Source organism: Lynx canadensis, chromosome C1, assembly GCF_007474595.2.
Source record: "Lynx canadensis isolate LIC74 chromosome C1, mLynCan4.pri.v2, whole genome shotgun sequence".
NCBI lineage: Eukaryota > Metazoa > Chordata > Mammalia > Carnivora > Felidae > Lynx > Lynx canadensis.
In genome coordinates this window covers 79,883,772-79,899,632 of record NC_044310.1, presented here as the reverse complement: position 1 = coordinate 79,899,632, position 15,861 = coordinate 79,883,772, and the positions used below count along the sequence as shown (strand labels likewise).

The 15,861-nt window shown below is 37.7% G+C and overlaps 1 protein-coding gene across 1 annotated transcript in view; it reads right to left on the bottom strand.

Annotated features, from left to right (window-relative positions):
• Window positions 1-376: 376 nt before the first annotated feature.
• The window catches only part of ABCD3 (ATP binding cassette subfamily D member 3), a 73,982-nt gene continuing 58,497 nt past the window's right edge, over window positions 377-15,861 (bottom strand). The window contains exons 17-23 of the mRNA XM_030325235.2: window positions 14,580-14,657; window positions 14,408-14,473; window positions 14,222-14,311; window positions 13,627-13,746; window positions 7,312-7,416; window positions 4,300-4,356; window positions 377-1,847 (exon numbers count right to left, since the gene is read on the bottom strand). Of these exons, the coding sequence (XP_030181095.1) occupies window positions 1,770-1,847; window positions 4,300-4,356; window positions 7,312-7,416; window positions 13,627-13,746; window positions 14,222-14,311; window positions 14,408-14,473; window positions 14,580-14,657 (594 nt within the window). The 3' untranslated portion in view covers window positions 377-1,769. The remainder of the gene's footprint in view (window positions 1,848-4,299; window positions 4,357-7,311; window positions 7,417-13,626; window positions 13,747-14,221; window positions 14,312-14,407; window positions 14,474-14,579; window positions 14,658-15,861) is intronic.

Below are 15,861 nucleotides of genomic sequence, written 5' to 3'. Positions count from 1 at the left end.
TTAAGGTCTCCTGGTTATGTGGCAGCATTTGTGAGGTACACTAAAGTTTGTAGTTTAACTTTTTTTTTTTTTTAAGTAATCTCTACATCCAACGTGGGGTTCAAACTCATGACCCCGAGGATCAAGAGTCACATGCTCTACTAACTGAGCCAGCCAGGTGCCCTGATACACTGAAGGTGTCATGGTGGTTTTTCTAAAAGAGAAATTCATTCTGTTAAAATCAAATTTAACAAAACTTTTTTAAAAGTGACATTGGGTGCTAAAAGAGATTTCTGAATGTCAATTTATTTTTGTGTTTTTCAAGTCAAGATTATATGAACTATGTATGAACTACCCAGTTTTTAGATAGGAGAATAAAAAGAACAAGCAAAGGTTGTACAGGATATCTGATTCTTTTTAATCTGAACAGAAAATAAGTAAGTATACAAGTTTGCCAAAGAGAGTGGTAAAAACTGAAAGTTATGTATTATGGAATCAGTACATCAAGTTTTACTTTGGTAGCCGGTGATTCTCATAGTTAATTCTGCAAAAAACCAAAATCGGTTATACACAAGTAAGAATATAAAACACCCCTTTCTAAACCCTAGTTTGATAAAACTGATTTCATATCTAGCTTATTGATAATATTCAGTTTCAGTTTTCCCTGTGCAAATAATACAAGTCATTAATGTGGTTTGGTGAGCTGAAATCAATTTCTCTTAGGATAGTTCAACATAATAACCCAAATATAAAAAAGCTATTCAAGATTCACAGAGATAAACCAGTGCCTAAGAAACATAATTCACCCATGTGCATAATCATTTATAACATATTTCTCCAACATAAAATCACGGTCAAAGACAGTGATAACATTGCATACTCAGTGCATTACTTCCTGTAGTGCATTCCTATGGCTCATCCGGAGTTTAATGCCGTGTAACCACCATACTTCTAATGAATGGGTTTCCACCATACACAAATCCATCCGATTCTTTTTAAAAATCTAACAATCTTAAAGACCTTGAGCTTGATATATAAGGACTTTGTGTTTTAATATCCCAAACATTGGGAAGATCAGGTGTGAAACATAGTAACCACCCCTTGTAAGCAAGACTGCACATAAATTTTTGTTATATCACCACAAAGAACCCTCAAAACAACTCAATACTGCAGATTGAGAGGGGCACATTTATGATTTAGCCAAAGAAAATTCAAATGGCTTTCCTGGAGTCAAATGTACCCCAAGACACATATACAAGGAATGAGTGTAGTGGTGGCAGCTAAAGAAATCTGCCACCGTGTAATAAATGCTATTATGCATTGATGTTGTACATTTTGATAATACACTGATTTGTTTCCCACTATCATGGAGCACAAGAAAATGAAACTCAAAACTATCTTGTTAGAACAGGATAAATGATGACCCCAGTTTTTAATAGGGTTCTTCACTGAAGGAAAAGATAGAGCCATCAAAGTCAAATTAGCTGACTTCAAATGGTTTACATCCCAGGATGAATCAGGTTACACTGATTTAAGCCCAATTTAATTTAGGCAGGTTTTTAACCACAAGAATAAGGACATTCTTAGTACATATTAATAATTAAACCAACATATACACAATTAGCAATCTCCTATATAATATTAATTGTAACAACTTGTTCTCAATCATTTCATAGCTAATTTGTTGCTTTGTTTAAAAACAAACAAGCTCAACTTTATTTTACAATGTACTGTATATTCCTAAGTGTGTTCTGTAATGAATTCATTGAAGCAGTACAGCTCTCTGGATTCTAAGAGCCAAACTCAACTGTATCTTCTGTTATCTGTTTGAATTCATAATTGCCTCTCCCATCCATATGCAGGTAGTACTGTAGGAAAGAAGCAGGGGAGAAAAATCAATGACTAAGAGAATTTCCTTTTTGTCAGCAATTTATGTAGAGGTTATTATGCAAGAGTACGATTGGGAATTACTTTAAGCTTTACTAAAACCGTCAAAAGTTTTATACACAGAAAGGTAATAAGACTAAATGAAGACGTCTTATCTTTTTTAAAAATAGCAACAATATAGGGGCGCCTGGGTGGCTCAGTCGGTTAAGTGGCCGACTTTGGCTGAGGTCATGATCTCGCGGTCCGTGAGTTCGAGCCCCGCGTCGGGCTCTGTACTGACAGCTCAGAGCCTGGAGCCTGTTTCAGATTCTGTGTCTCCCTCTCTCTGACCCTCCCCCGTTCATGCTCTGTCTCTCTCTGTCTCAAAAATAAATAAACGTTTAGGGGCGCCTGGGTGGCGCAGTCGGTTAAGCGTCCGACTTCAGCCAGGTCACGATCTCGCGGTCCGCGAGTTCGAGCCCCGCGTCGGGCTCTGGGCTGATGGCTCAGAGCCTGGAGCCTGTTTCCGATTCTGTGTCTCCCTCTCTCTCTGCCCCTCCCCCGTTCATGCTCTGTCTCTCTCTGTCCCAAAAATAAATAAACGTTGAAAAAAAATTAAAAAAAAAATAAATAAAATAAATAAATAAATAAATAAATAAATAAACGTTTAAAAAAAAATAGCAACAATATAATTCTGCTTGGAGTGGATATAGTACTTTCCTTTATGAGAACTAAAATACCAGAATTCCTTATTATCTTGAAGGAACCAAATGTATAAGCCTCCTACAAATCAGAATGCTTCTGTAACTCCACAAAAACAAGGATCTGATCTTGGTTGTGTAAAAACACACTGATCAACAGGGCAGTCTTGAATACTTCCTTTATCTGGTTTCCTGGATCAGTGTGGGACCTCTAACTTAAGGCTTTTGTTAGTTCTTGGTCTTAGCAGAGGAGGAAAAGAGCTATACAGAGTTCCTATATACTCTATCCACTGAAGACACTTAGGACGGCAGTTACAAAGGCTTCTGTTTTATTTAGTGGCTTTTTATTTACAGAAAGGACTTGTTTTTCCATCTTCTATGTTGTTATTTCTTAGCTATTGTGGCCTCTGACATCGTAACGTGTCACCCCTCCTTCACATAATCACTTCTTGATGTTTTGCTTGTGTGCACCACCAGAAAAAGAGGGGAAATCAAGCCCAAGTCCTCTCACAGCCCTCTGGCTGTAATGTTTACGAACCCCTGAGAAAACACAAAGGCCTGGACATTTTTTAAACTGCTTTGTTATTCACTTTCTCACTTCATTCATGAAAAAATGGTCAAATTATGTCATAAGATCATAAAAAGAATCTTTAAAAGTCAAGCAGCTATACAGAATTCCATTATTTTTCACAAAACACTTTCATAGAGGCTATCTCTCTGATCCTCATGGTCATCTAGGAGACAGGAAGGCAAGGATAAGAAACTTTATTAATGAAGGAAGCAACTGATGCCAGAAACAGTGGTGCTTAAACCCAGGTTTTCTGACTTTAAATCCCATGCTCTTCATTTGATCATTTGTACACGATCACATAAACCATAAGGTTCTTGGGGGTAAAGACAGTACTCTGTATCCCTCAAGGACATTTATGTAGCCCAGTACTTGGTGAAAACGCTGCTCCATGAGGTATGTATTTTAAGGCACAAGATACCCTATACCATTGTTCTAATTTTTCTCAAACCCGTTCTTCTACCTAAAATGTATCATTTAGAAGAAAAAGAAGGAAGAAAGAGAAAAAGAAAGTAGGGAGAGAGGGAAAATGAATCAACAGGGTTTAGTTTGGGGTGTGATCACCTTACATCAAGAGCTGAAAAGAACTGCCACACCGAGAATGGCTCTGCTTAAGCACCAGAAAAAATAGGGTATTGTACCAGTGCAAACCTCACGCCATCTCTGTGTAAATTATAGCGACTACTTAATGATTCTATTTGTTACAGTGCAATGGTAAACACAGCCGACATTATTCAGTTTCCCCTTTATAGCCATGATCTCACTAAAAATGTCCCTAAACCTTCTGCCATCTAATCCTCGAGACTCTTTCCCCTCCTGCCAATACTGGGTAGTGAGAAAAACTTTACTTAGCAATAGCTGTGATAAGGGTGTGTAAATTTTAGTCAGTTATTATACAACAGTCATTTATAAAAACAGAGAACCACAAGTGGTTTTCTAGTATCTCTCAAATACAACGAAGGCTTGTTTATATGTATTAGAACTTTCAAAACTGACAACTACAATAATATTTAAGAAAAACCGATTTTATTTTATATACCTGAAATAGAATCACCTTTTGTACTTCAAGGTATGTATTTAAAAGGGAACATACACCAAGAAATCTAAAAGCATATAACCACCTGAATGCACATATTTAAATAAGATAAAATTCCCCTATACCATTCAATGTTAAGAAATACAAACCTCATGGTGTTTCCAAAGAGACTTTCTATGTGACACAGTAAAGAGGGTGATGCCGACCTAATAGAAAGAAAATGGTTTAGGTTTACATCAATAACACAGAATCACAAATTAAAGTAGTATATATTTTTAAGCTATTAAAATGACTGTGTTCAGAAGCTATAGTTAAAAATCAATGTGAAAGAGAAAAAATTACAATGGATGCTGATGTTCAAGGTAACGCAAAGTACTGACCACTGACCACATAACAAAAACAAACAAGTATCAATAAAGTCTTTAAAAATAAAAAAACAACAGGTACTAGCATTAAGTATACTATTTTGTATGGAGCAGAAAATATACATCCCAACACATTTCCTATTTTACTGTGAAAAATATATGAAAAGGGTACAAGAACAGTTAAAATAGCAAAAGGTCAAAATCAGGAAAATTAAATCTATATAATATAGTGTTGTCTACAGTACATCTGTTTTTCAAATACAGGATCATAATCCTTTATTGGAACCCCTGTTTTGGAATAGGTCTTGGAATTCAGATTTTGGAAAAGTAGTAGTATCATCACCGGAGGGTTCTGGGAAAGAATTCTGTAATTAAACACATGAATGTTTCTGTGGCAGGATGTAAGAACACTGACATTGAGACGTCTAAGAGTTTAAATATCTTTTGTTAGTTCAGGCAAGGTTTGGCTACCCAGTTGAGCTTGCTGCAAAATAATGAAAAATCTTGTGGTTTTAAAAGGTTATTGGTTTTCATTTTTTTATTTTGTTTTTAATTTTTTTTGAGAGAGGAGCAAGAGAGCAGAGCAAGCGTGAGCATGAGTGGGGGAGAGGTAGAAGGGGAGGGAGAGAGGGAGGGAAGGAGAGAGGGAGTGAGGGAGAGAGAGAGAGAGAACGAGAGCAAGAGAGAGAGAATATCTTAAGCAGGCTCCACATCCAGCTCGGAGACCAACATGGGAGTGGGGCGGGGGGAGGCTCAATCCCACGACCCTGGGATCATGACCTGAGCTAAAATCAAGAGTCAGATGCTTAACCAACTGAGCCACCCAGGTGCCCCAAAAAGCTTATTGGTTTTTAAATTGTATATAAAGATTTAGACTGTAATAAAGATTAAAAACAAAACACTAATCAATATAACTACATATGCTTTGGATCAGTAGTTCTCAACTGGGGACGGGAGGATTTTTATCCCTTAGAGGACACTTGGCAATGTCGTGGAGACATTCTTGATTGTCACAACTGAGAGAGCTACTGGCATCTAATGAATGGAGGTCAGAGATGCTGCCAAATATCCTATAACGCAAAGGAGAGCCCCCCACAACTAAGGATTATCCAGCCCAAAATGTCAGAAGAGTGGTGACTGAGAAACTCTGCTCTAGATCATGGTTTCCTAAAATGGATCTCTCAAGGCTGACAGAGATAAATGCCAGAATATCCAGAAAATTCCATCATGAGTTCTAATTTTATTTTCATTTTGATAATTTTTTAAAAATTAGCCTAAGTACATTCCGGATCATTTCGACATGAGATTTAAGTGCCCAAGTCTGGATTTATACTTCTGCTGGTACCAAGTGATTACTTAAAGTGACAGCACTTAAAACTTCTAATGTGCCGTGACTTTGGATGTCACGTGGAAAGGTTCTCAAATTGGTCAGACACTGCATGACAAAATAAGTTACTAATAAAATACATTTCAGTGGTACAACATTTATTTAATCTTTGAGAGCTCACTTCAGAAATTATTTATTCTTATGATTCCACAATAATTGGATCAGATCTCAACTTAATGAAAGCATTCTTTTTGTTAGAATTGCTGAAGATACATAAACAAAATTCAAAATATAAGATCTGGACCTCAGACTGTATCTTTCCATAATTAAATCCTAAACCAGTGGTTTGATTTCAGCAAAACAGTATTTAGAGGTCTCTTTAATGTTACCAAATTGAAACTCTGTTTTGTCTGTACTTAATTTGTGAATTTACTAGTTTTGTGGCTGTAAATCCACTCTAAGTTCAAGGGGCTCATACTTGATTTCATACTTATACATATTCAATTGCTGTTATAGTAGTATAAGTTAAATTATCAACTGGGAATCCCATAAGAATTTTTTTCTTTTAAATGGAATCTATGCTTTATAGGAGAATCACATCTTATGTGGGGACTTACAGCCTACAACTAGATGTAAGGGGAAGTCGCATGGTCAAAACTACCAGCCTCTAAATCATTGATCAAATGGACTATACCTATAAATACCTCCAATACCTATAAATCTGAAAGTTTATATGAACAAATACATAGAGAAATTATAAATGACTGAAACGGATTCAAGAACAGAAAACAAACCATTACAGAAGTAAAATCAGTAATGAAAATCTTCCTACAAAGATGAATGTAGCACATGCATTCCTTTGTCATCATGCCAATGCTTCTCAAACCTTAATGTGCATTTGAGAATTTTGTTAAAATGTGGACTCTGACTTGGTAGGACCAGAGAGTCTGCATCCTAACAAGTTCCCGGGAGATGCTGCTGCTGCTGCTGGTACCAACACTGATGGGTAGGAATTCACACTGTAAATATGCGATATGACCTTTTATATGTACTATAAACCCCCAAAGAACAGCTACAAGTTGTTAAAAGACTCCTGTACTTCATTTACTTACACAATGCTGCGAATGGTTAGGATATACTGCTAGTAACCACTCAATAGTTACTTAAAGAAAGGGCTACCAAAAGAAACTTTGGTAAGAAAGTTGGAAGTAAGTTTAAATATACTATTAGATTTGAAACAAAGATACGGCTAAAGAATTATATACAGAAATCATTTACAATTCTTTTTCTTTTATTCATATCTACTAATTATCATTTGAAATCTTTATTACAGTGGATACATCCTTCTTTGATAGTAATTTTGTTACTTAATAACTTGAAATCTTCTCTTTGGACAGATATTTCGCTGGACGCAGAGTACACAGAGAAGAATGACACAAACCCTAAAACTGAGAACCTAAAGTGCTTACCTTTCGACAATGACTGTAAATGTAGCCTTCCACATCCACACTCACAGCACTTGTGCATTCGTCCAAAATGGCAAACTGGGGTTTATGATAAAATAACCTTGCCATCTGAAGCACAGAAAGAAATATTTTGTGTAATCACAACATGCAAAAACTAGTAAGCTCAACTAGATTTACACTTAGTCTTGTAAAAGAAGTACAAAAATTATTTTAACTCAAAAAATGTTTTCCCAAAACAGAAACAATATCAAAAAACCTGTGTTTACTGTCTTCCCAAACAAAGGGGAAAATGTAACACATGGGAAATACTGTTAAGAGTTCATCAAAACATTTAAGCTGTGATGTGAAATGAAGTTGAGTTTTAAACTATCAGAGAAAGTTCTCTAAACAAGATTAGAGGGTATACATTGTAACCAAATCTTGGAATTCAGACTCTAGATGGTTCAAGTGCAAATATGTGTTTACTTCTAAATATTCTGTTACCTTAGTCATGGCAATTGATATTAAGCTGCCAATTACTATTTCCACCAATTATTTTTGAGTGCCCCCGTTTTATATCCCTGAGGTCAGTACTGGGTGTGCTCATTTTTTAAAGGCTCTGCAAATTTTGTAAGTAAAAATTAACATCAAGATCGTTACAGCTTCCATTTCTTTGATTGGCAAAAATGCTGAACACTTGCTCATTTATTTTCCATACATATTTTATTTTCTGGGAATTATTTACCCTGATCCTTTGTCTAACAGATATTCCAACTGGTCATCAGCCCCCAACAACGATCGCCATGTTGCAAGACCAATGGACACTTTTCCATCCTTACCCAATTTATCTTCTCTGCTACATGCAACTCAGAAGACCACTTCCTCCTTCTTGAGAAAGTAACAGTGAAACCATAGTCTTAACGTTTCTTCTCACTTCTTAGGCTGCTTCCTCAGTTTCTTTTCCAGCATTTTCTTTTCTGCTGGACCACTAAATGTTGGGGTTCCTCAGGGCCAATTCCTAAGTCCTCTCCTCTTTTTCCTACATTGTCTGAGTGATCTCATTGAATCTCATTATCTCAAGTATTATTTACATTTGTAAACTCTCAGTATGTATCTCTTGCCCATCCTTCTAATTACGAGACTGATATATAAATATTCCTCTTTGATATTTCTACTTAGTTATCTGATTTTCCCCTTAAAATCCATTCATGTACTCCACCCCCATCTTAAACATTTCAGCAAATCACACTATCAAACAGCTGCTCAACCTAGAAGGCCATGAGTCCTCCTTGATCTTTCCCTTCTTCTCCTTCCTTCCACATTCCTACCCCTCATTTTTTTTAGTCCATTCGAGTAAGTCCTTCAGTCTTTTGTAGTCCACTCACTTTACTGCATCTCCAAAATCATGCCCTCAGCCCAGAATACAATCCTCTCCTGCCTAGAGGACCACAAATGGCCTAGTTCCTCTTTCACTCCTCTCCAATCCATTTTCCCTGTAACTAGAAGGATTCTTCAGAAATGTAAATCCAAGAATTTCACTCTTCTGCTTAAACCCCTTCAACAACTTCTCACTTCACTAAGAACAAAACCCAAACTCCTTAGCATGGCCCACAGACCCTGCATAATCGGATTCCTACTTACTTTCTAACCTCCACATTCTGGCCAAGGTATGACCAGGACACAGGTGTCTAAGGCCAGAGAGGCTTAGCACATGTCATTTTTCTTATGTCTCAAACACCGCACCGCACTCTGCTTCTCGCATCTTTGAAATTTCTGTTTAGACCACCTCCTCAAACCTACCCTGACCCCTGTCCCACAACCTAAGCAGGTCACTCCTTAACATCTCTGCAGTGCTTCATAGGTTTTGAACTGTGTGTTGTCTTGTTTCTTTGTCTACTCCTCTAGGCTAGTATATTTGCATAAGCAGAGATTATTTTAATCACTACTGTACACTCGATATTTGCATGAAGGAAACATTTAAATATTTGATAAATTAATGGCCAGAACATAAGCAGCTCTCTTGGGGTTTGTATCTATTTGATGAGGTGAGGAAGGGGAAGCATTAAGTATAGACTATGAAGAAGTTCAGCTGTGCAGAGAATGAAAGGTACAGATGACAGAGGTTAAGGCTGAGTTTGCCTTTTAGATCAGGGAGACCTGGAATGTCTTTCTGAAAGAGAAGGACCAGAAGAGATTGAATACAGGGTGTGTGTCTGCACATGTGCATAACCGAAGGAAAGAATATGATAAAGTCAGAGGAGAGAGGGTCCAAAAACATGGAGACACTGAACTTTTCTCAAGAGGAAGGATGACATAGCCTCCAGACAGAATGAGGGAGGTCAGGGCAGCCTAGTGCAAGCTCAATGAAGAGGATTGGTTATCTAAAGGCATTCCACAAATGCCCCTCCTCTGTGTCCCCATGGAAGTCTCTGCATACCTACCTCACCACACCCAGCACATCGTGTAGGGATTTTCTCACGTGTCTCTCTCCCACTCCGCCATCAGTACTTGATCCTGATGGATCGTGACGTGAATAAGTCCATGACCCCTGCAGCTGTACTGCCACCTGAGCTGGACACGCCACTGCCTACGCCTCGGTGGTCACCTTCACCCCCAGCCTTGTGTGGCAGCACACTTCACTGTGCTATAGCTCACCTTCCTCCAAACATGGGGTGCTCCGCAGTTCCTGCCCCAGGGGACTTGTGAGAATTGAATGGAGAGGGCTTAGCCTACCGCCTATCACCTATTAAGCACTCAATAAAAATGAGCTGTCATCTCACTCACATAACAGCTTCTCTTTCTCCTCTGAGGAGAAGTTGAGCTGTTCTGCAGAGAGACATGGAGTAGGCAATGGGGTAGAAAGCCTGAGATTGGTAGTTTATAAATGATACTCATGGAAAATAAGAGAGAGGGGCAAAAGTAAGTAAATGATCGCCCGACCATGCTGTGAGCCCCTGGAAGACTGGAAGCCATGAAAGCGTGGCGGTACCAACCCCCGTCACTCTGATCTTTCAGCTGTGCTCAGGAGCCTATGTACACAAACGCCAACGCAAACAACTGCTCTTGGGCTGAGGTTGAGGTAATAAGAGGAAACAAAAAGTGGGAAAGGAAGTTAAAGGGAAGGGATCACTTGTTCATTCCTTTAAGAAATACTACCTGAGTACCTTCTATGTGTCAGGACCTGGATTATTAAGTTTGTACTGGACAGAAAGGAGGCAGAGTCAGAAGGAGACTTATCAATCATAAGAAAAGGGAGGGGTCAATATTCAAAATATCAGGGTGTCTGAAGCAAGGAGACAGTTGCCAATTAGGTAAAAGAAAAAGAATTGCAAAAATGGATTTAAAAAACACTAAAAATTTTATGACAATGGTATCTCTGGTAAGGGGATTTTGGCCCTTCTTTATACTTTTAAAAATATTCCAACTTTTCTATCATACATACTTTTTCATAATTAAAAAAAAAACTTTACTAAATAGGAAGAACAAGAATAGAGGAGTAGGAAAGATAACTATCAATCAGAGAAGTAAGATATTGCAACTTACGATACTGGGTAGAGCAACCCTGGCTGGTAATGGCTGGGCCCAAACAAGTGCAGGGGAGGTAAGGAAGATGTTACTTGAGACTGTGACAGACAGTGAGAGAAGAGAACTGGACAGACAGTCCACTTGGACACTGGAGGCTGTATCACATATTGGTCAAGAGCAAGAATTCTGGGGGCGCCTGGGAGGCTCAGTCAGTTAAGCATCTGACTTCAGCTCAGGTCATGATCTCACAGTTCATAGGTTTCAGCCCCATATCGGGCTCCACGAGGACAGTGTGGAGCCTGCTTGGGATTCTTTCTCTGCCCCGCTCCCACTCTCTCTCTCAAAAATAAATGAATAAACTTAAAAAAAAAAAGAAAAAGAGCAAGAATTCTGGTGTCAGACCCACCTGCACTTGAATCTCCGTTCTGCCACTCAGTAGCCTGCAAGGCTTTCCCTTGTCTGTACCTTAACTGACAGGGTTGTCAGTAGAGTTAGATAGAGTTTGCCATGCAAAACCAATCCTTCCCTCGTGTTATCCCAGTGCACCTTCCTTACAGCTGTAACTGAAGACTGCCTTGTGTGTGAGATAGCTGAGAATATCTGTATCTCCTCACTCAATTATCAAGGGCAGGCACCTATCTCAGTGCCTGCACAGAGTAGATTCCCAGCTAATAGTGAACTCTGTGAAAATTGTACCATAATTAAGGTTTTTTTCACTAAGATCATGGAATAATAATCTCATTTCCCTACATTTATACTGACTTTTTCAAGGAACTTTTAGAAATGTGTTCACCAGACCTCCCTTTATTCAAAGGTATTACTCCATTCCCTCAAATTTAAATGTGACTTTCCTTACCCAAAAGTTCTTTTGGTTCATCTGTTTATACCAACCATCACTCTTACAGATTCACTGTTTGGGGTGGTTAGACCTTTCAAGCTTATTACTCCTAAAAATCATAATTTTTATAACTTATAAAAATTATGTCCTCTCTTCCCTCAATTGTTTACTTTGAAAATTTTCAAGCCTACCCAGAACTGTAGGAACAGTAAAGTGACCACACAAAAACTCTTCGCCCAACTTCACCAACATCAACATCTGTTGCATTAGCCTTCTCTCTCTCCCCACAAACCTCTTGAAGGTAGCAAAGCAATATGCTCGGTTTTAAATTTCACAGTCAGTTCTGCAAACACTGGTCTACACAGAACACACCTGCCAATGGCTTGGTCGTGCAGCCCTGTCATGGGTAAGCTCCTCCATTTCCCAACCAACTCTAGAGTGGCTCATCTGGTTTTATTTTATTTTTTAATTTTTTTTTCTAACATTTATTTTTGAGACAGAGAGACAGAGCATGAATGGGGGAGGGTCAGAGAGAGAGGGAGACACAGAATCTGAAACAGGCTCCAGGCTCTGAGCTGTCAGCACAGAGCCCGACGCAGGGCTCGAACTCACAGACTGTGAGATCATGACCTGAGGCGAAGTCCAACGCTTAGCCGACTGAGCCACCCAGGTGCTCCAGAGTGGCTCATCTGGTTTTACAGGGCTCCTTCTTTGGCCCTTGTCCTCTCCCTAACATATTCTCTCACTCCTCCAGACCTTGAACGTCTTATCTTCAAAGAAGAACTATCCCTTCTGTACCCTACACATAGAGTTCTTAGTTCAGCACATTTATTTTTCTTTCTCTGGATTTATACTGTGTCCATTTGTGAATCTTGGACATCTTCTTTGAAGTCATGGTAACAAGAATTTAAATTTGCTCTACTGACTTGCAGTTATTTCTATAGTCATCTACTAAATTGATTCCAGAAACCCCAATCACTTCAAATTCTCACTCCTACCACCCAATTTCCATTTTGAGTGTGGCTGACATCTCTTTTCTTTTGTTTATGACTCATTCTTCACTCTATCAATTAATCTTATGCTATAGCACTAGCCAGACAAATCACTATTAAGTTCATATAGAATGGGTATGTTTTGGGAAAAATAATATGCAGTATCAGGGAATAGGAGGCAACAGAAAAGGGAGAATAGAATCTAAAGATAATGAGTAAGCAATTCAGCAATAAGCCATTTCTTTTACTGTTTTTCCTTAGCCACAGTTCTAATTTCCACAAGGTTAACACACTGGAAAAAAAATTCCTCTGGATCTGTGCAAACTATGGTATGCAGGGTTAGAAAATGACTTTAAAAGTTATCCCTCTTAACAGAGTACTCAAGGTATCACTCTTAATATGCAGTGTCCTGTAGTCAAGTTTGATCAGGAATAAGTTTAGACAATCACAAAATTAAAAGTTCCTTGCAAACCCTTCTTCATATTAGGAAAATGTAAGAAATCTAAATAATTTTGGGTAGCAGATACTGAGCCCTGAAACCAGGACACACATAATGGTAGAGGGAAGGGCAGGAACAGAATAAAGTGGGAACAAAGTTAGAGTGGATGATTTCTACTACCTTCTGATATTTCAGAAAGAACAGCTTCAGTGAGAGGTCAACAGGAAAAAGATATAAGACATCTCGGACTACCATATAACCCAGGATCAATGTGATGGAAAGTTTCCCCAACTTTAATTAATCCCCAATGAATTAACAGTAATATAATTAGAAAATTTATGGATTTTTCAGACTTCTAAATGTACATGCAAGTTATATATTTTCAAGCATTTCTATTATCATTTAAACTAATCCATTCAACAATACTTGCTAAATAAAAGATTAAGATAAAACTGTGCGCCTTGATTAATCAAAATATTGGACTGTAAGAGTGACCCTAAGCAATCAGTTGCCCTGTCATGCAATGTAGTCCAAGAATAACTTACCGCCATTCTTTGTTTCTCTCCACCACTGAGGACATCCATCCAATCCTGAACACTGTCCCAGCCTCCTTCACGTTCAAGGATATGACCCAACTGGACATTATCTAAGTATTCCTTTAGTACCTTTCAGCAAAATGATTAAAGGTTAAATCACACTTAATGTAAACCAACATTCTCTAGCTTGCTTTATTTTTTAAACTAGAATTGCTGTAATTCTACTGCCAATATTACTTAAAGGGGCACATTTCACAAAAGAATGTGGCACAAAGATAGCCCTAAATCCTCTACTTCCTATCTATGCTAACTTTGACATATGTGGTAGCTTAAAGAGAATAACACTATTGCATATAATTAAAAGATAAGGGCAATGAAAAAAAAAAAAGTAATAGTTTAAAGACAAGGTTAAATTCACCAAACCATATTTAAGCAAAGTAGTTAACATCTTACCTCAACTTGGAAAGTTATAATTAATGACAAGGTTTTAGAAGGCTTTTCAGGCTAGGATAAACTACCTGGCAGTTAAAATGCTTAACTGATTAAGATAAAGAATCTGATATGGAGGATTTCCAGTAGGTCTAGTCCATAAGCATTTCCTTACTAGGTCAGATATCCCCTTCCTTTTCTGATCTTCTCTTCCATCGGGATATATCACTTGGTCTCGAAGTGTTCCAAGGGTCATATAAGGTCTCTGATAGTGGCAGAGCAAAAATCATTATAAGTGAATTCTTTAAAAATAAATGAAAAGATCTTTAAATCAAAGATTACAAAATAAACAAGGTCTTACCTGAGGAACATAGAATAACTTTCCTCTCTCAGGTTTAGTTAGACGTCCTCCAAAAAGAGGCCATAACTATAAAAGGAAAAGGAAGGGGGAGAGGAGCAATTATAGATTTCACCATGTAGTAGATTGTATGGCAAAACAAGACTACAATATCTTGAGGCCAATTTGTACTTACTTCGCCAAGAACACGGAAAAGTGAGCTCTTCCCACAGCCATTTGGACCACAAATTAAAACATTGGCCCCAGATCGAACCTGAAAATCAGTCCATGAATTAATAGGGAATATATACTCAGTGAACATTTCTTTTGAGTCAATTTGTTCTTTGCTAACGATAAGCTTTCTAGTTTGTCTATAAATGTGATAATAGGTAGAAGCAGTGGAGGGTTTGGTTGACCTTTCATTTTTGTTTACTGTCAATATTTACTCACTTTTTTCATTTAAAAGTCAATGACTGCAGCTTATAAATTTTGAGAATTCTTGAAAACAAGTATGTGTGTATATGTTTTAAAAAAAAAAGCAATCATACTATGTATGTTCTATATGTTATTATTTAATAATATATCACAAATATTCTAAGTCAGTATACTCAGATTCCTCCCATTCTATTTTTAAATGCCTACAGTGTATTCCATTCTAAGAATGCACCCTGATTTATTTAACTACCTCCTTTTTGTTAGGTCTCTTGCATTTTGCTTTGATCTTTTAGATAATACTGCAATGAACTGGAATCAGTGAGTGAATTTATGCATTGGTGAGAAATGTTTCTACACAGATCAGATTCTTAGAAGTATATATGCATTATTAATATTTACAAGTGCCACCAAATCGCTCTGCAATGATGTAAAGTTAAATGAAAAAAGCGTAATCAAGAGTGGTTAAGTTCTGAGCTTATGGTCTCATATAAGTGTTAATCAACCCTGTGAAGAATCAGAAACCTGGGTTAGAATTTCAGCTCACAACATTACAGAGCAATGTATCACAGCAGGAAAGGAGACAACAAAGGTATGAGTTACTCTAGCTGTGGAACCTGCCTTTGACAAATTTTTTTAACTGTTGAGGCCTTATGTTCTTATTACTTAATTGAATGAATACTTATAGAATGCTCAGTGTCAGGTTCTGCTTTAGGTAATGGAGCTATACTAATGAATAAAAAACAAAACAAACAAAACCTGCCCGTACCAGTTTACATTCTAGTGGGAGAGACATAAAATAAAGAATACACACAATAAATGAGTAAACTAAATAGTATCTTAGAAAATAAGTGCTATGGAAAAAAATATATACCAAGGTAAGGAAATTTGGAAGCGGTTAGGGGAGGTTACGTTTTTAAGGTGGCCAGACCAGGACTCATTGGAAATGACAACTGGGCAACTTTGAAAGGAGTAAATTAGGAGTTTATCTAGAGGAAGACTGCTCTAGCCTAACCCTACCCACAAAAAGCTGGTTCAAAGGCACT